Source organism: Coregonus clupeaformis, chromosome 15, assembly GCF_020615455.1.
Source record: "Coregonus clupeaformis isolate EN_2021a chromosome 15, ASM2061545v1, whole genome shotgun sequence".
In the NCBI taxonomy this organism is placed as follows: Eukaryota; Metazoa; Chordata; class Actinopteri; order Salmoniformes; family Salmonidae; genus Coregonus; species Coregonus clupeaformis.
In genome coordinates, this window is record NC_059206.1 from 7000345 (window position 1) to 7020697 (window position 20353).

At 42.5% G+C, this 20353-nt stretch overlaps 1 protein-coding gene across 1 annotated transcript; it reads left to right on the forward strand.

The window, feature by feature from the left end:
- Positions 1 to 348: 348 nt before the first annotated feature.
- On the forward strand, positions 349 to 19145 carry lrsam1 (leucine rich repeat and sterile alpha motif containing 1). Its single transcript, XM_041897548.2, has 24 exons — positions 349 to 541; positions 1014 to 1269; positions 1998 to 2054; positions 2557 to 2601; positions 2795 to 2872; positions 3391 to 3459; positions 5658 to 5742; positions 5950 to 6071; positions 6178 to 6268; positions 6581 to 6690; positions 7019 to 7048; positions 7187 to 7309; positions 11245 to 11384; positions 12117 to 12161; positions 12787 to 12857; positions 13050 to 13149; positions 13564 to 13651; positions 14012 to 14086; positions 14849 to 14929; positions 15529 to 15723; positions 16047 to 16178; positions 16937 to 17012; positions 17132 to 17307; positions 17384 to 19145. The coding sequence occupies exons 2-24, from the start codon at positions 1198 to 1200 to the stop codon at positions 17504 to 17506; spliced, it is 2184 nt and encodes a 727-aa protein (XP_041753482.1). The 5' UTR covers positions 349 to 541; positions 1014 to 1197; the 3' UTR covers positions 17507 to 19145.
- The last annotated feature ends 1208 nt before the right edge of the window (positions 19146 to 20353 follow it).

Sequence of the window (20353 nt, forward strand, 5' to 3'; positions counted from 1 at the left end):
GGCTGCCGGGCGTGAGCAAGGTGTGCTGTTCAAAGCCCACTGCGAAGTCGGCTCAAAACAAAATGACGTAATTAAGCACGTGCAGTAATTACTAGGATTCTGTGTTTTCCCATGTAAAAGTGATTTGTTTTTTTATAAAAACGCTTTATATGCCTTCCCAATGAAAACTAGTTAGAAAATTCAAACGTATTTTATGGAAAATAGATGTATGTTTCTGGACGATGCACCATGCTGCCTTGTTAACAAAATGACGGAGCCGCACAAATTACTGTTCGAATTGAGAGGGGCATGCCTCTCTCCCCGTTTTGGCGCGATGACGTGACGGGCCTATGCACCGTGCCCCGCGGCTCAGCATAGTCGAATCCGCCCATTGGGCTGGACTCATTTTGACAACGGCAACACTAAACATAAACAGACTAACAGAAGAACCATCCAATAAAAACAGCAAACTATATTTCTCTATTGGAATATCGACCGTACTCAACGATATATTCAGACTCCGACTCGGATTTATCACAAAACTAGTCGTATCTAATTAAAGGTTTGTCCAAAACGACTAAACCGAAAGCTAACGTTCGCTAGTTAGCAGCTAAATCCTACTTTAGAAAACTGGTAACTCGTTAGCTAGCTAATGTTAGCTTACTTTAGGTAGCTAGCATACATAATTGGAAGAATTTGCTCTGTCAACAGGATTGTTGCTAGCTAAATTAGCTATATTATACTATATAATGGCATTCAGCTGGCTAAACTAGCTAGCAAGCTAGAAGTCCTTCTAACCTTTAGATACGACAACTGTAATGTTTTGTTGCTACAGTAGCGTATTTTGGCAACAGCACATGTGTTGTGATTTTGTTGGTTTCTGTGTCTTTAAGTGGATAGAGAGAGCAGTCTTATGATCTATATTCAATATAGTTCATAGGCCTAACTGTTATGTATTGACATATGACTACTAAACGAGAGTAAGCTGAAAACTGGTTATGTAAACCATAACAATGTATTTTTCTATCCCACAGTATTGGTGAGACTGATATCTCCACACTGGTCATTTCACACCTCAAGCCATCTGCCCTCTGCTCGGAGTTAAATACCCGAGAGGAGGGGGCACAAATTCAGCCTCATACAGACAAAGGGACGGGCAGACATATATATATATATATATAGACAGACAGACTGGCAGAAGGACAGACAGGCCTCAGGATGCCTCTGTTCTTCAGAAAGAGGAAGCCCAGTGAGGACTCCAAGAAGCGTCTGGAGTATCAACTGTGCCTGGTAGGAGCTTTATCTCTCTGTGTGTGTATGTGAGTAATTCGGGCCTTGAAGTCAGCAGCACTTTTGGTTTTCATCCTCCCTCTCTTGACAGGGACGGATTCCGACCTGGGAGACCAGGGCCTGTATTTACAAAGTGCCTCACAGAAAGAGTGCTGATCTAGGATCAGGTCCCCCATGTCTTGTTCATTATGATCTAAAAAGCAAAACTATTTGGTGTTGTTTTATAAAAACTTGAAAGGGGGAGTTGCCTTGCAAGCCTCTCTGGGTTTTCTACCTCTCCTGCACATGCTCTTTTCATTTGCCTTTTAAACTCTCATCATATTGTTTTGTTTTCTCTTGTATGCAAATAAATACAATAATAAAACTGATCCTAGATCAGTACTCATACATTGTGAATACAGGCCCTGGTAAGTGGACTCTAGACAAATAATTAACTAGGCGGGAGAAAATAACTAACAGTACTGCATTCCTTGAGGCCCAGATCCAAATATCACAAAAAGAGGGTTTTGTAAACGCATCCAAAATAACAGTAGCTGGACAAAAGGAATGTGTACAAAAAAGGAATGTCCAAATTGCCGATGATTTTTTTCGCCTTAAAACATTTTAAACAATCACCTTTGGGAGCAGCAAAACAGTGAGTGGACATTCCCTCTCTTCTATGTACCAGATCAGAATACCCTCCTTGATCCATACTGACATCTTGCATTGACATCTTCTTTCTTTGTCAGTCTAAAGAGGTAGGGGCTGGTGACATTCTGGACATCTCCGCTTGTGAGCTCACAGAGGTAAGTGTGATGTAGGCCTACAACAGTGCATAGGTGTGTAGTATAGCAGGTATTAATGATCAATTAACGCTCAAGTCATGTTGAAAATGGAGGACAGGAGAATGTAAGACCCTTTTTGTGGGCTATCTTGTAGCCTAGTCAACACTAAAAGTTCCCTGTGTGCCTTGAAGTATACCAAGTTCTTCAAAGTAAAATCTAATCTCTGAAATGACAGCAGTACTATCAGCATCATGTAGCTATTAGATAACATAGATGGTCTTGTTAAACATGAAGAGTAAAACATCTGTCTGGTGGCGGCAGGTAGCTTAGTGGTTAAGAGCGTTGTGCCAGTAACCGAAAGGTCGCTGGTTCTAATCCCTGAGCCGACTAGGTGAAAAATCTGTCGATGTGCCCTTGAGCAAGGCACTTAACCCTAATTGCTCCTGTAAGTCGCTCTGGATAAGAGCGTCTGCTAAATGAATAAAATGTAAAATGTAAATGTAATGGTGTTCCCTCTGCCCAGGTTCCAACCAGTGCATTCTCCATATGCAAGGTGCTACAGAAGAAGGTATGACTACCAATTATATGTGGAAGTCTGGGTCGATAAAGGAACTTGATGAATTTATTTTAATGTCACTTTCTGAATTTACTGAATGGAATTGACCTAAACTCTGGCTTATAGGTTACAGAGTGCAGAAGTGTTGCTCTTTAGAACACTGGTAAGCCAATCACATCCCTGTGTCTTTCTTTGCTCTACCAAGGTCTTCATTCTCCATGGAAACCAGCTGAAGTCCATGGTGCCCAAAGGCTGTTGCATCAACTTTCTGGTCACATTAAAGGTTTGAAGACAAAACATTGCATTGGACAAAGTAGGCATTACCTACCCTGTATAGGACACAGTAGGCCTAAGCATTGCATAGGACAAAAACATCATAGGACTAAAGAAGCGAGGTATGGACAAAGGGAGCATTACATTAGACACTGGTAGTATTAGAGAGGGAAAAATCAGCACAAAGGACAAATCAAACACATGACTCATTACGTTGGAAAAAACAAACATTAGAAATTCCAATCAGTATACTCTCTTTCTCCAAATGAATTCTTGTTATTAGTCGATCGCTATGTTGATTTAGAGATATTACGAGTTGAAGGCACTAGTATTTTTGTTGACTGGATTTGAGACATTTGATGAGTTGTGTTTGACCTAATAAGCATAAGGGGTTAGTTAGTCAATGACTTACCCATAACTACCTGCATGATTCAGCAAACCTTCAATCAGATGACTCCTTCCCAACGAGTTGTATCATTTTTCTTTCTTTCCTTCTTTCTTTCCTCTCTCCCGCTCCATTTCTCATAGGTGTTGGATTTGCACGAGAACAAGCTGACCTCCCTCCCTGATGACATAGGGCAACTGGCATCCCTGCAGGTCAGATCATTATACATATAATGGCCTTTAAATCTAGAATCCTTAAATAAAACAATAAGAAATTGTGCTCCCCTCCCGTTTCGCTAAAAAGCTGAGGGATGGCGCTGGAGAAATGTAACCACTCTCATAGTCATAGACAGAGCTATGGATGCAAGGACTGACCATCCATGATATCAAATGTATAATTTTAACCATACTTTGAGGCTATACAGTGTTTTTTTTACAATTACGTTGCTTACAAACATTGGAGTTAAACAAGCTTAGACAATGCCTTGCAAAAGTATTCATCCCCCTTGTTGTTTTTCCTATTTTGTTGCATTACAACCTGTAATTTAAATTGATTTTTATTTGGATTTCATGTAATGGACATACACAAAATAGTCCAAATTGGTGACGTGAAATGAAAAAATTAACTTGTTTCAAAAAAAAAATCTAAAAAACAAATTATGGAAAAGTGGTGCGTGCATATGTATTCACCCCCTTTGCTATGAAGCCCCTAAATAAGATCTGGTGCAACCAATTACCTTCAGAAGTCACATAATTAGTTAAATAAAGTCAACCTGTGTGCAATCTAAGTGTCACATGATCTCAGTAAATATACACCTGTTCTGAAAGGCCCCAGAGTCTGCAACACCACTAAGCAAGGGGCACCACCAAGCAAGTGGCACCATGAAGACCAAGGAGCTTTCCAAACAGGTCAGGGACAAAGTTGTGGAGAAGTACAGATCAGGGTTGGGTTATAAAAAAAATATCAAACTTTGAACGTCCCACAGAGCACCATTAAATCCATTATTAAAAAATGGAAAGAATATGGCACCACAACAAACCTGCCAAGAGAGGGCCGCCCACCAAAACTCACGGACCAGGCAAGGAGGGCATTAATCAGAGAGGCATCAAAGAGACAAAGACAACCCTGAAGGAGCTGCAAAGCTCCACAGCGGAGATTGGAGTATCTGTCCATAGGACCACTTTAAGCCGTACACTCCACAGTGCTGGGTTTTATGGAAGAGTGGCTAGAAAAAAGCCATTGCTTACAGAAAAAAATAAGCAAACACGTTTGGTGTTCGCCAAAAGGCATGAGGGAGACTCCCCAAACATATGGAAGAAGGTACTCTGGTCAGATGAGACTAAAATTGAGCTTTTTAGTCCCCTGTAGCTCAGTTGGTAGAGCAGGCGCTTGCAACGCCAGGGTTGTGGGTTCGTTTCCCACGGGGGGCCAGTATGAAAATGTATGATAAAATGACTAAATCAAGGAAAACGCTATGTCTGGCGCAAACCCAACACCTCTCATCACCCCGAGAACACCATCCCCACAGTGAAGCATGGTGGTGGCAGCATCATGCTGTGGGGATGTTTTTCATCGGCAGGGACTGGGAAACTGGTCAGAATTGAAGGAATGATGGATGGTGCTAAATACAGGGAAATTCTTGAGGGAAACGTGTTTGTCTTCCAGAGATTTGAGACTGGGACGGAGGTTCCCCTTCCAGCAGGGCAATGACCCTAAGCATACTGCTAAAGCAACACTCTAGTGGTTTAAGGGGGGAAACCTTTAAATGTCTTGGAATGGCCTAGTCAAAGCCCAGACCTCAATCCAATTGAGAATCTGTGGTATGACTTAAAGATTGCTGTACACCAGCGGAACCCATCCAACTTGAAGGAGCTGGAGCAGTTTTGCCTTGAAGAATGGGCAAAAATCCCAGTGGCTAGATGTGCCAAGCTTATAGAGACATACCCCAAGAGACTTGCAGCTGTAATTGCTGCAAAAGGTGTCTCTACAAAGTATTGACTTTGGGGGGGTGAATAGTTATGCATGCTCAAGTTTTCTTTTTCTTTGTCTTATTTCTTGTTTTTTTCACAATGAATAATATTTTGCATGTTGTGTAAATCAAATTATAAAACCCCCCCAAAAATCAAATTTAATTCCAGGTTGTAAGGCAACAAAATAGGAAAAATGCCAAGGGGGGTGAATACTTTCGCAAGCCACTGTAGTTTGGGTTCTAATGGGGTACGACAGTTGAACTAAACTAATGAGGCATTTAGAAGTTATATTCTTTAAGAATCAATGGGTATATATCATTAATTTATAAGTCCAAAAATGGATGTAGCAAATAAGGATTCTAGCTTTTAATAACAGAAGGATATCAATGGAATCGTACTGTACCTAAATGGATGCTCACCATTTTGTATCCTCCTCTTAGGTGCTGAATATAGAAAATAACCAGATCAAGACCCTGCCGGACTCCATTGGGGATCTCAGACTTCTGCAGACCCTCAATGTGAAAGGTTTGTTTACCTTTGGTCTGAATGGGGTAGCCGTCCAGGGGTAGCCAACTTAGGAAGTATATTTTATTCAGGAAAAGGATGGATGGATTTTGACTTAGTTTGAATAGGATACGGATGATTGATTTGTAGGCGTATGTGTCTGTCTGTATGGCATTGTGTGTGTGTGTGTGTGTGTGTGTGTAAAGTACTTTCTGTCTTCCTTTATAGGTAATTGTCTAAGTCAGCTGCCTTCCTCTGTGGGCCGTATGAGCAGCCTGCGCACACTTGACCTAAGTGAGAACAGTGTGAGGGAGTTACCCCGGGACCTGGCACTGGCACGCACTCTAGAGGTGTGTGTGTGTACTCGTACATTGCCAGAAGTAATGTTGCTTTATTGTAATAACACTCATTTACATTCTGTATGCTGTTAACAACCGGTGTGTGTTCTCACACCAGAGCCTGACCCTGGACGCTGCTCTGATGTCCTACCCCCCTGCCTCGGTGTGTACCACGGGGACTGAGGACATCCAACGCTTCCTCTGCACTGGTGAGTTATAAAAGTACTATTAGTATAGTGTTGCTCAGACAATTTAGGTGGAATTGCAACGTAGACATGTGGTCCCTACTGTACTATAAAACAATCTTATAGTACAATTATTACATAACTACAGTACTACTGATTCAGACCAATAAAAACACCCCAAACAAACTTGGTCTGAAAATGGCAACAGAACATGACTTGATAAGCATAAGGAAGTCCCATGTCAAGCCAGAGGAAATTCAGTCAAAACACTCACTTCTACCCACTTAATTACCCACTTTGTCTCATCTGTCTGTGTGTGTGTGTGTGTGTTGACAGAGCTGGGGGAGGAGTACTGCCCCCCGTCTCAGTTCCTGCTGCCCGTGCTGGAGAGTGACTCAGGGAAGCAGAGCTCGGACAATGTGGACAGCCTGGAGGTGGCCTGGCAGGTGAGTGCTGGCCCGGGGTGTCACCCGGCAGCCATCTTAGTTCTGTGGAGTAGCCATTCTATAGAGGAACATACACAGAGCCTTCCACAGAGCCATGAAGGAGCGCTCTCTCTCTCTTTTACAAACACATGAAAGCACACACACACACACACACCATGACACGGACACACACACATTTCACATTTCACATCTCAATTGAATTGCGGTCAGTTCAGATCAGCTTAGAGTAGCAGGGTAGCAGCAATCTCATTAGTAGTGATTTCTTTCCATTATTGTCATAACTGTCTGACTGATTACATCGCTTGTTTCCCTGTCTCTCCATTTGCAGAGTAAGTTCAATGACTTGGAGAAGAGAAAGGTACTGTAGGAGACTTTCCTTTTAGCACTTTCTATCGTCACGCAATGGTTGATGACTCAAAGTTGATGACCCAGTCTCTATCACGTGTCTCCTCTCTCTCTCTCTCACGTGCACACACACACATACACATACACACAGGAGCAGAAGCACCAGGAGAAACTGGCATTTGAGCGTCAGCTGGAGGAGAAGCAGAAGGAGCACCACCAGCTCCTCCTCATGAACAACTCCCACAAGGAGAACATCCTGCTGTCTGTCAGACAGGTGACTTCTGGGCACGCACAACACACACACACAAGCTCTAATATAGAAACCATCACAGTCATTGTAAAGACCCTTGGACAGTCCATAATAGTCTTTAGCCTTCAGTGGCAGCCTTAATTTGAACTTAATTTAGTATAAGACTACATATGCCTTACTACATATGCCCCCTAATGCTGTCGCCCCAAAATATATACAGTACCAGTCAAAAGTTTAGACACACCTACTCATTCAAGGGTTTTTCTTAATTTTTTACTATTTTCTACATTGTAGAATAATAGTGAAGACATCAACACTATGAAATAACACATATGGAATAATGTAGAAACCAAAAAACTGTTAAACAAATCAAAATATATTTTATATTTGAGATTCTTCAAAGTAACCACCCTTTGCCTTGATGACAGCTTTGCACACTCTTGGCATTCTCTCAACCAGCTTCATGAGGTAGTCACCTGGAATGCATTTCAATTAACAGGTGTGACTTCTTAAAAGTTAATTTGTGGAATTTATTTCCTTAATGCGTTTGAGCCAATCAGTTGTGTTGTCACAAGGTAGGGGGGTATACAAAAGATAGCCCTATTTGGTAAAATACCAAGTCCATATTATGGCAAGAACAGCTCAAATAAGCAAAGCGAAATTGCATTCCATCATTACTTTAAGACATGAAGGTCAGTCAATACGGAACATTTCAAGAACTTTGAAAGTTTCTTCAAGTGCAGTCGCAAAATCCATCAAGCGCTATGATGAAACTGGCTCTCATGAGGACCGCCACAGGAAAGGAAGACCCAGAGTTACCTTGCTGCAGAGGATAAGTTCATTAGAGTTCCCAGCCTCATAAATTGCAGCCCAAATAAATGCTTTAGAGTTCAAGTAACAGTCACATCTCAATGTCAATTGTTCAGAGGGGACTGTGAATCAGGCCTTCATGGTCGAGTTGCTGCAAAGAAAGCACTACTAAAAGACACCAATAAGAAGAAGAGACCTGCTTGGGCCAAGAAACATGAGCAATGGACATTAGACTGGTGGAAATGTGTCCTTTGGTCTGGAGTCCAAATGTGAGATTTTTGGTTCAAACCACTGTGTCTTTGTGAGACGCGGTGTGGGTGAACGGATGATCTCCGCATGTGTAGTTCCCACCATGAAGCATGGAGGAGGAGGAGGTGTTATGGTGTGGGGGTGCTTTGCTGGTGACACTGTGGGATTTATTTATAATTCAAGGTACACTTAACCAGCATAGCTACCACAGCATTCTGCAGCGATACGCCATCCCATCTGGTTTGGGTTTAGTGGGACTATCATTTGTTGTTCAACAGGACAGTGACCCAACACACCTCCAGGCTGTGTAAGGGCTATTTGACCAAGAAGGAGAGTGATGGAGTGCTGCATCAGATGACCTGGCCTCCACAATCCCCGACCTCAACCCAATTGGGATGAGTCGGACTGCAGAGTGAAGGAAAAGTAGCCAACAAGTGCTCAGCATATGTGGGAACTCCTTCAAGACTGTTGGAAAAGCATTCCAGGTGAAGCTGGTTGAGAGAATGCCAAGAGTGTGCAAAGCTGTCATCAAGGCAAAGGGTGGCTATTTGAAGAATCTCAAATATAAAATATATTTTGATTTGTTTAACACTTTTTTGGTTACTACATGATTCCATATGTGTTACTTCATAGTTTTGATGTCTTCACTATTATTCTATAATGTAGAAAACAGTAAAAATAAAGAACAACCCTTGAATGAGTAGGTGTGTCCAAACTTTTGACTGGTACTGTGTATATATAAATACAGTGGGGAGAACAAGTATTTGATACACTGCCGATTTTGCAGGTTTTCCTACTTACAAAGCATGTAGAGGTCTGTAATTTTTATCATAGGTACACTTCAACTGTGAGAGACGGAATCTAAAACAAAAATCCAGAAAATCACATTGTATGATTTTTAAGTAATTCATTTGCATTTTATTGCATGACAAGTATATGATCACCTACCAACCAGTAAGAATTCCGGCTCTCACAGACCTGTTAGTTTTTCTTTAAGAAGCCCTCCTGTTCTCCACTCATTACCTGTATTAACTGCACCTGTTTGAACTCGTTACCTGTATAAAAGACACCTGTCCACACACTCAATCAAACAGACTCCATCCTCTCCACAATGGCCAAGACCAGAGGGCTGTGTAAGGACATCAGGGATAAAATTGTAGACCTGCACAAGGCTGGGATGGGCTACAGGACAATAGGCAAGCAGCTTGGTGAGAAGGCAACAACTGTTGGCACAATTATTAGAAAATGGAAGAAGTTCAAGATGACGGTCAATCAACCTCGGTCTGGGGCTCCATGCAAGATCTCACCTCGTGGGGCATCAATGATCATGAGGAAGGTGAGGGATCAGCCCAGAACTACAAGGCAGGACCTGGTCAATGACCTGAAGAGAGCTGGGACCACAGTCTCAAAGAAAACCATTAGTAACACACTACGCCGTCATGGATTAAAATCCTGCAGCGCACGCAAGGTCCCCTTGCTCAAGCCAGCGCATGTCCAGGCCCGTCTGAAGTTTGCCAATGACCATCTGGATGATCCAGAGGAGGAATGGGAGAAGGTCATGTGGTCTGATGAGACAAAAATAGAGCTTTTTGGTCTAAACTCCACTCGCCGTGTTTGGAGGAAGAAGAAGGATGAGTACAACCCCAAGAACACCATCCCAACCGTGAAGCATGGAGGTGGAAACATCATTCTTTGGGGATGCTTTTCTGCAAAGGGGACAGGACGACTGCACCGTATTGAGTGGAGGATGGATGGGGCCATGTATTGCGAGATCTTGGCCAACAACCTCCTTCCCTCAGTAAGAGCATTGAAGATGGGTCGTGGCTGGGTCTTCCAGCATGACAACGACCCGAAACACACAGCCAGGGCAACTAAGGAGTGGCTCCGTAAGAAGCATCTCAAGGTCCTGGAGTGGCCTAGCCAGTCTCCAGACCTGAACCCAATAGAACAAATTTGGAGGGAGCTGAAAGTCCATATTGCCCAGCGACAGCCCTGAAACCTGAAGGATCTGGAGAAGGTCTGTATGGAGGAGTGGGCCAAAATCCCTGCTGCAGTGTGTGCAAACCTGGTCAAGACCTACAGGAAACATATGATCTCTGTAATTGCAAACAAAGGTTTCTGTACCAAATATTAAGTTCTGCTTTTCTGATGTATCAAATACTTATGTCATGCAATAAAATGCAAATTAATTACTTAAAAATCATACAATGTGATTTTCTGGATTTTTGTTTTAGATTCCGTCTCTCACAGTTGAAGTGTACCTATGATAAAAATTACAGACCTCTACATGCTTTGTAAGTAGGAAAACCTGCAAAATCGGCAGTGTATCAAATACTTGTTCTCCCAACTGTGTGTGTGTGTGTGTGTGTGTGTGTGTATTTCAAAAATACAATTTTATTGAGTATATGTTTTTATTGGTTTCTTTTCATTTTGATAAGATTGTGCCATTAGATTTGGGGTGGAGTCGCGAGAAATTCTTGGGGGAAAAATTGGGTCCCCAGAAACTCTAGCGGAAGAAACGGGTTCCCCGCTGAAAAAGTTTGAATACCACTGCCCTACTACTGTATGTCAGAGAATGTAGAGTTGAGCAGGCCAATCCTTTACTCCCTTCCTCGGCACTTCTCTTCCCCTCTAGAGGACATACCTTGATGAAGGCATTCGCTGAAACGCGTTGGGTTTAACAATGAAATATTTATTTTCAAAGCGAACTTTCATTGTCCTACTAAAAGTTGTAATACAGTACTTGCTTTATTGGTCCATTTGCACAGATCTTATTTATTTGTACTGTCACAGTACACAGCAGCGCCAAGCAGCGCCCCTGGAGCACTTAGGGGTGAAGTGCCTTGCTCAAGGGCACAACGGCGGAAGGTAGTCATGTCTTTTCTTCTCCCCCTCTCCAGGAACAGGAGCGTCTGGAGCTAGGCGTGTCGGTGCAGCAGAGGTTCCAGGAGGTTGAGAGGCAGAGGATTCTGGGTAAGGTCCGCCAGGCCGAGACGGGCATCGCTAGCCGCATCAGCAACCTGCTACTGGACAGCAAACGGTGAGGAATAGAGAGAGAGAGAGAGAGAGAGAGGGAGGAAGGGAAGGAGAGAGGGGAGGTGAGTGTGTGAGAGAGAAAGAGAGCGTGAGAGTGTGTGTGTGTGCACACGTTTGTGTCCACTTTTATTACGAGTAAACCTGGTAATAAGATGCAGAAAAGAAGGAGACGTATTCAAGATCCTCAACCTAAAAATAATGGATGATGACATTTGTTAAAATGTATCATTAATCTTGATCTTGTGGTCTTGGTCTTGAGACCACGTAAATGCGGTCTGGGTCTTAGTCTCAGCTAATGGTCTCAAACAAGACCATGGTGTTGGTACTAAACTTCATAACATATCTTTGTCAGTGTTCTGTGGCTAAATGGGGGTGACATAGCACACAATTGCCAGGGTACCTTGGTTCACTAATGTGGCAGCTGGGTGGGCATTAAAACAGGTCTATTTGACCTTTTAAGATGCTTGATCCAGGGCTGGGTTTTGTTTTTCCACATTTAAACTGGTCTTGGTATCGTCATGATCTCAATACACTGGGCTCTGCATCCAAATGGCACCCTATTCCCTATGTAGTGCACTACTTTTGACCAGGAGTTGTGGACTATATAGGGAATAGGGTGCCATTTGGGCTGCAATCTGGGTCTTGAGAGGCTGGGCGTGGGTCTCAAGCGCTCTCGTCTTGAGTCCATCTCCGATTGACCCTCTGTGTGTGTCTATGTGTGTGTGTGTCTTTTCAGACAAAGAAAGAGTGCAGAGTTTCTCCAACAGTTGGAGGAGGACCGGTAAGTGGGAGAGAGCCTTTCTTATCGATCCACCCTGACTGGAGCAATCCATCTATGATCCTAGAAGCTAAAAAGATTACAGCTCTTACACTGACTGAGGCACTCAACGATCTGACTCGTATTCCCGAGTGGCGCAGTGGTCTAAGGCACTGCATCGCAGTGCTAGCTGTGCCACAAGAGATCCTGGTTTGAATCCAGGCTCTGTCGTAGCCGGCCGCGACCGGGAGACCCATGGGGCGGCGCACAATTGGCCCAGCGTCGTCCAGGGTAGGGGAGGGAATGGCCGGCAGGGATGGTGTGTTGGTCAGTTGGTAGAGCATGGCGTTTGCAACGCCAGGGTTGTGGGTTCGTTTCCCACGGGGGGCCAGTACAAAAAAAAAAAAAATGATGTATGCACTCACTAACTGTAAGTCGCTCTGGATAAGAGCGTCTGCTAAATGACTAAAATGTAAATGTATTCCAAATAGACTGACTATTTATGAACAGTGCCAAATGGAAGCTGCAGGGCAGAATTTCCTTCTAGAATACTTACTCAAATAGAAAAATATTTGTGGATTAAAACGGAATACTGCTGAAAAATTATTGTTGCAGTTTGAGATGTCTTTCCTTCCCTTATTCTGTGCAGGATACGGATGGAGCAACTGACGGCCATCACACAAGAAGAGACAAACTCACTCAGGAAGAGAGAAGTAGCAGGTGAGCATGAGAAATGTGGTCTACAAGAAAAAGTCAAGAGCAAGTTTGGAAGGTCAAGAGCAAGTTTGGAAGGAGGGCAATGTGGATTGAAGCAATAACCTCGGAACGGATTACTATTAGCATAAGGAATGGGGTCTCTCAAAAAGTATTATTTATCTTTCTCTCCCCCTCTCCCTCTCCCTCCCTCTCCAGTGGCCATGCAGAAGATGTTGTCAGAGAGCTGCTCCATGCGTCTGATGCAAGAAGCCAGTGACTCACGCAGACAGAGCCTGGTCACTGAGGCCTGCAGGAGGTCAGTACACACAGACCCACACACACACACACACACACACACACATTTGTTTTACTATCCTTGATGGGACCAAACAATTGATTCCCTTTCAAAATGCTATTTTCCTAAACCTGACCCTAATTTTAACCCTAACTCTTAATTCTAATCCTAACCCTAAACCTTACCCCAAAGTCTAAAATAGCCTTTTTCCTTGTGGGGAACGGTGAAATGTCCCCACTTGTCAGAATTGTTCTTGTTTTACTGTCCTTGTGAGGACTTCTGTTCCCCATACGGATAGTAAAACTAAAATAAATACACACACTCTTTATGGATGAGATATTGTTTGGTCTAGTTCTCTGTGAGTACTTTCTGTTTGTAGGAGGTTCCTGTTTAGAAACGCATGTCCAACTTGCTTCCCCTCTCCTCTCGTTGTAGTCTGGAGAGTCAGGACAGGAAGTTCGATCAGGTGCTTTCGCTCCAGCAGCTAGACAAATCCAAAGCCATCGCTTGTATCCTACAGGAGGTAAAATATATTTTTACTGCCATGTGCAACACAAACAGATAGATAGTAAACAAAGATTTACAATATTTTCACAAGCTAATGAGAATGTAAAGTGTTATATGAAACACTTGGTACTGACATTGCAAGGTTGGATCATGCGTTGGAAAGAGCATAGAAACAGGTAGCCGACTAAACTCAACCCCACGATTTATGGTGGAGTTGAGCAGAGACTGGTGGTGGGCAGACTGGACATTTTATGTGACGTTAACTCCAGTCTGCCCACATAAGTCACCGCTCAACTCCATCGTAAATCGTGGAAAACAAAGAAACCCAGGCCAGTTGAATGAGCTGACGTTAGTTACTCTCTGTGGCCTGCTACAGGAGGAGATGCAGAAGGCAGCCTTCCAGGCACTGCAGCTGCAGAAGGACAGTGTGCATGGCTACATCCAACAACAGGTACCTGTGGTAAAACACACCGTCAACACGCATTCAGTATGAATTCAGTTTAATTTGATTTACACACATTCAGTATGAATTCAGTGTCATTCGTTTTACACACATTCAGTGTCATTCGATATAACATGTTCAGTATAAATTCCGTGGCATTCGATATACACACGTTCAGCATGAATTCCATGTCATTTGATATACATACATTCAGCATGAATTCCATGTCATTCGATATACACACATTCAATATGAATTCAGTGTCATTCGATATACACACATTCAATATGAATTCAGTGTCATTCGATATAACACACATTCAATGTTTATTTATATAATTAACAGGGACACTACACAATATTCAACAACTCAGGCAATACTGAGGTGTATTAGTCTTGTGTTAGAGCTATAGACCCTGGAGTACATTATGATTATTTATTTATTGATGTATTTATTTTTAGTTTTTGACATCTCAAGTATGACGTCTGTATCATTCAATCACACGCATTGAATATCAAGGTTTACACCAACTTTAAGCTGTGGAAACCAACTGGGAGCACAGGCTTTTGTTCCAGCACATCACTATCGAACAGCTGATCCCACACAGCCTTTTACGTTGTTTTTATGTTTGGGGAAGACGGCTTGTCTGAAGGTAGAATCATGCGGTTTCCATTTATCCCAGTGCTTTTTGCATTACATGCCATCATCCCCCTACCGAGTTTGCTGGCGGAGCCTCCAGCTCACCTCCTTGTTATGTTCATATGTTTCTAGATCAGGCTAATAGAAGGAGAGTTAATGCAGCTGACTAAACTGGAGGTTAAGAGACACAATCTGGACGCTGAGAACCTGCAGGTACGTCATAGATACAAGCAAATAGTCTGTGACATCACTGACATGTAGCCTAGCGGTTTAGAGCGTTGGGACCGTAACTGATAAATTGCTGGTTTGAATCCCTGAGCTGACCTAGGTGAAACATCTGTCTGTGCCCTTGAGCAAGGCACTTAATCCTAATTGCTCCTGTAAGTCGCTCTGGATAAAGAGCGTCTGCTAAATGACTAAAATGTGTCATGACTATTAAGTACACTACAAAACTTGATCCCCTTTGCTTCTATCCTGTCCCTCCCCTGCTTATTTTCTTGAGTATTCTGCCTTGGTTTAGCCCATCCATATCATTCTGCCATGAGTACATTTCATGCCTCTTATTTAAACAGGACAGGGTGGGGGTATTGAGCATGGAAAGACAGCATTATGCATGATGGTATAGGACTAATGATTGGGATTATTACCCAAATATTATCTTATTTTCTCTGGTGAACTCATTTAGGTAGATTAGCGAGCGTTTGTGCATGAGGAACTGCCTGTGCTCTCCTCTGACTGTGTGTGTGTATGGGCCTTCCCTGTGTGTGTGTTCCCCTGTGTGTGCTTACCAGCTTCTTTGTGTGTGTGTGTAGGAGATGCTGTGGGAGCAGCGTTCGGCCCTCAGTGACCTGCTGCAGCAGTTGCTGAAGGAGAAGGACCAGAGAGAGGTTGAGCTGAGACAGGTCCTCCAGGAGATGGAGCTGAAGAGTGACTCCAACCAGCAGAACTACTGGCTGATCCAGTACCAGAGGCTGCTGGACGCTAAGCCTCTGTCGCTACGCATGCAGGTAGCTACACTACCTTATACCACCATATCATTCACCATAATACACCACCTGTGTGGCTCAGTTGGTAGAGCATGGCGCTTGCAGCACCAGGATTGTGGGTTCGATTTCCACTGGTGCAGCTCATACAATCAAGTCGCATAGCATCTGCTATATGGCATATGTTATTATTTTTATATTACCAAAAATTATACACAGAATAACTTAAAGCATTAACTATACTAAGAGCTCTTTAATGAAGGATAATGCCACTGGATTCTTTATCGAATTGTGTCCCCTTCCCCAAAGATATTGAATTGACCTAAACTCTTCTCTGTCTCTCTCAGGAGGCTGGTGTGGAGAGTGACCTGGTCAATCTGCTGTGTAAGCTTTCAGCTCAGCACTACCTCCCCATCCTGGCCCACCACAGAGTCACCTCCGAGGCCCTTCGCCACATGACCACCAAAGACCTCTGCAAGGTGTGTGTGCGAATGAAGTTTGTGTCATGGAATCACACAGACATGGCAATTCCATAACACATTTTAAAGTTGCTACACATAGGATTTTTATTTTGTATTTTACATTGTAATTTCAGAACATTTCCATAATATGTGTTTCACAGTATTACTTACCCGCCAGTGTTGTAATTGGCTGTGATATTCGCCTATTGATTTCTCCCGCCTGAGCGTCATCTATTGTCAAACTGGGAAAGATGTTCTGACATTGTGGCTGTGTTATCTAGTGGAAATGGCTCTGTCATTTCCTGGTTGCTAAAATTCTACACTGTTCGTTCAATTTCAGTTTATGTGAGAAAACAATCACTGAATAGTGTAGGGAATCATTGTACTATCTAAATCACTGTGAAATATATATTTTCAATAACAAAAAATATAGTTTTTACAGCTGTTTGAAGCTGGTGGACCAAAACCGAAAGCAACTTTTAGTTTTGGTCAGTAACTTTCGGTTTTGGTCCACCAGCTTCAAACAGCTGTAAAAACTATATTTTTTTGTTATTGAAAATATATTTAACAGTGATTTAGATCGTACAATGATTCCCTACACTTCTCACACAAACTGAAATTGAGCGAACAATGTAGAATTTTCAAACACTTTCATTCCACTATTAGCGGCAGATATATTATGGACATTTATATGTGTAGCACCTTAAATGTCAGATGTTGGTCAGTGTGTGTGTGTTCAAATTAATGATTGTCCCCCTCTCCTGCTTTTCCCCCAGCTGGGAATCAATGAGACGGGTATCCAGAAGGCTCTTCTCAACTGGGCCAGGGAGCAGGCCTTCACACCACCTGAAGGTACGTACACACACTGCTTACGGCAAGTCATTTACTGCCCTATGGGGTGATAGAATGTACTACAAATGAATATTTTTATGCATTACTGTGTCACCAAATTCTGTCTCTCTCTCCCCCAGGGGCCTGCAAGGCCGATCCACAGGAAGAGGAAGCTGTCCCGTCACCATCTTCTCCGCCCAGCGCCCCCTTCGAGACACCCACCTCCACCCCTCCGCTGACCCCCGTCAATCCCTCAGCCCCCAGCCCCATAGACAGCCCGGGCAGCTCAGAGTGTGTGGTGTGCATGGAGACAGAGGTAAGCAGGCAGACAGACAGATACTCCAGTTATTTTATTCTGTCTCCCTCTCATTGTGTCTCCTTCTCTCCATCAGTCTCAGGTCATCTTCCTGCCCTGTGGCCACGTGTGCTGTTGCCAGATGTGCAGTGATGCCCTCCAGACCTGCCCCCTGTGTCGCAGCAACATCGCCCAGCACATACGCCTCTACCACGGCTAATGGGACCTTCTTTAAGGGAGGGCCACTAGCACTCTACATGCAGGCTTTTGTTCCAGCCTAGCACTCACACATTCGATCACTTCATCTTACGCCAGGCAATATCTGCAACTCTTATCATACAAATCTAGGAAATAGCCTGTTTTCTCAGCTTTAACTATCAGTCAACCAGTTTTTATTGATAAACCAAAATCTAGGGCATAGAAATGGAAAAAAGGAAGGAAGGGTGAGTACCTTCTGTACATTATTTTGGGTGATGTGATTAACAGTTGTAAGTAAAGCCATTTATTATAATTTTAAAATAATCACATTTTGTGACCCAAAAGGGACAAGGTCAATGACTGTTAGGCGTGGTGAGGGAGCGATGTCTTGCCTTAGTGAAATAACTGTTTGAGTGACTGTACCTTTCCTTCCTTCTTTTAGAGACCTCTTTGCTCCCTCCTCTTCTCTTCATGGTTTAAATAGTGATTGGTCACCCTTTAAATGCATCATCACACATCTCTATGCGCAGCCATCAAATGGTAACCAATGACACTTTTCTAATCTCTCTCTTTCTCCATTCAAGTGCTCTTATAGTAATTTGTAACATAGCATGCTTCAGGTTATAGGAGACACTTATATTGTACGGTATGATAACATCAAACAATCTGAGTGTTACAAATATGCTGAATATGAAGACATTTAATGATATTCAATTGAAATTGTAATGTGGTGATGTCCGGTAAATAAGTGTTATAATGTTCGGGAAAAACCGGGCCCTGGTCTGGTTAGGCGTCCACCATAGTTGCTGGAATCGTGCAGGACAGGACCATGTCAAAAGAAAATCTGTTTGGTTCGGGTTGGCAAAATATTGTGAAAAGAGTATCAGTGTCTGTTCATGTACCTATCACTTAAAGCTGCTCTAGAATGTAAATATCTACAGAAAAATATATAGAATATATCCTTTCATTTGTGTGTAAACAGCTTTTATGTGGCAGTGTCAAATAATAGTCACACTGCATGCCATAGCATGTTATATACACACGGCTGTTTTAATATATAATTATTGCATAGATTGTTCAATTTCCTTCCAATAGTGTATTTCCTAAAAATACAGTTCGATCAAACGAAATGGGCAGATAAAAGATATGTGTGGATGTCATTTGATGCAGTGGGCATAGCCTGGTACCGTGCCTAGTATCAAGACTCTCTCTCTCTCTCTCTCTCTCTCTCTCTCTGTGTGTGGAGTGACACATCTTCATTCCAACATAGTATGTTCTCTATCAAACATACTTCTTTCTATGCCTTAAATGCTGAACTTTCTAGAGGTTGAACCACTTCAGTCGATTTCATGTATACTTCGTTCGTTACTTAAATGGAGCACTGTTTTGATTACCAATGTTAAGTATGGGTTGTCATCACTTAGGTAACACTCAGTATCCTGCTATAACACTATCATAGGAATTTATGCATTCATGCATTAAAAGAAAGCATGTTCATGTAGCCTTGCTTATTGAATTATTTAATGCTATGCCAAGCATGGTCACTTTTGTGGCAATGTTATGGCAGGATACGTGGAGTAACGGGTTACTGTCACTTCTCTTCGCTAGTACATTAGTTTGATGTAAAAAACCGATGCAAATAAAATCTGCTCTACCCTTTTCTTGGTTTCTGATTTGACAGTTCATCATTACTCTTATTGAATTCAATTCATTCATGTAATTTAATGTACAGACATTTATTAAATAACATTTTTTTTTTACTGCATTTTGATTGTACTCTGATCGCAAATCAAACAATGTGAAAGTTAGTTTGACAGTTCAGGAATTCATGTCTGAATTAGAATATCATTTAATGAACCTTTTTTAGAATTACAAAACAAAAAACTAAATGTTTTATGAAGTTGTAGGGACAAGTGTTTTTAAAATATTTTGTAGCTGCCCTGAGCAGAATAATACTGAATGTGTTAAAGTAACTGTCCAGTGAACATCTCCCTTTTAAAAGTTAAGAGAATATTAACTCATACCCAAATAATGTTGTTGACTTGTCCTATACTCGTATGTGGGCAAAGCATAAAAAAAACTCAAACTTGTATCAAGCAGACCTTTTCAAAAATGCTTGCTATTTCCTCAGTATGTCATACGCCGGAGGATGATCTGGCCAATCAGTGGTCTAGAGGAGGATGATCTGGCCAATCAGTGGCCTACTCACATTAATAATGAGGGGATTCAATTATCTGGCCCGGGTTACCCCAGTGGGAGGGGTTTACACCAGATTGCATTCGTTTTGGAACCAGGCTGCCTCCCCGGGCGTGAGCCAGGTGCCAATTTCAAAGCCCATGGTGAAGTCGGCTCAAAACAAAAGTGACATAGCCTAGGCTAGTTTAAGTACTTGGAGTAATGAGTAGGATTCTGTGTTTTGACATGCAAAAGGGATTGCTTTTGATAAAAATGCATTCTGCCTTCCCAATGAAAACTAGTTTGAAATTCAAACATATTTTATGGAAAAGAGATGGTGTATGTTTCTGGACAATGCACCATGCTGTCTTGTTGCCAAGATGACCGAACAGCGTAGATTACTGTTAGATTTGAGAAGGGCGCTCCTCCCTCACCGCTTTTGCCTGTTCACGTCATGTGCCATAGACCGGTGCACCGCGGCTCAGGCTAATAAAACTCCCAAATTTTTTATGACCAGTATATGCCCACGCCATTATGGTTGTTGGGGTACGCCAACACCATTCCAACACAAAAAAAGCAGATTTTTAACATGCTTGAATACAATTTTTTGAAGGACGACTATTTCACTCATATTGAAAGTAATTATAGGTCTAATTTCATAGAAATTTGGAAATTCTGGAAAGTTGCTTTAAAA

What these genes read in the sequence shown, in the direction of transcription:
- lrsam1 (XM_041897548.2), top strand. Translation starts at nt 1,198, where the DNA reads ATGCCTCTGTTCTTCAGAAAGAGGAAGCCCAGTGAGGACTCCAAGAAG. An exon ending in GGCAACTGGCATCCCTGCAG is followed by an intron (nt 3,460 to 5,657) that starts GTCAGATCATTA and finishes TCCTCCTCTTAG; the next exon opens with GTGCTGAATATAGAAAATAA. An exon ending in CAACAGTTGGAGGAGGACCG is followed by an intron (nt 12,162 to 12,786) that starts GTAAGTGGGAGA and finishes TATTCTGTGCAG; the next exon opens with GATACGGATGGAGCAACTGA.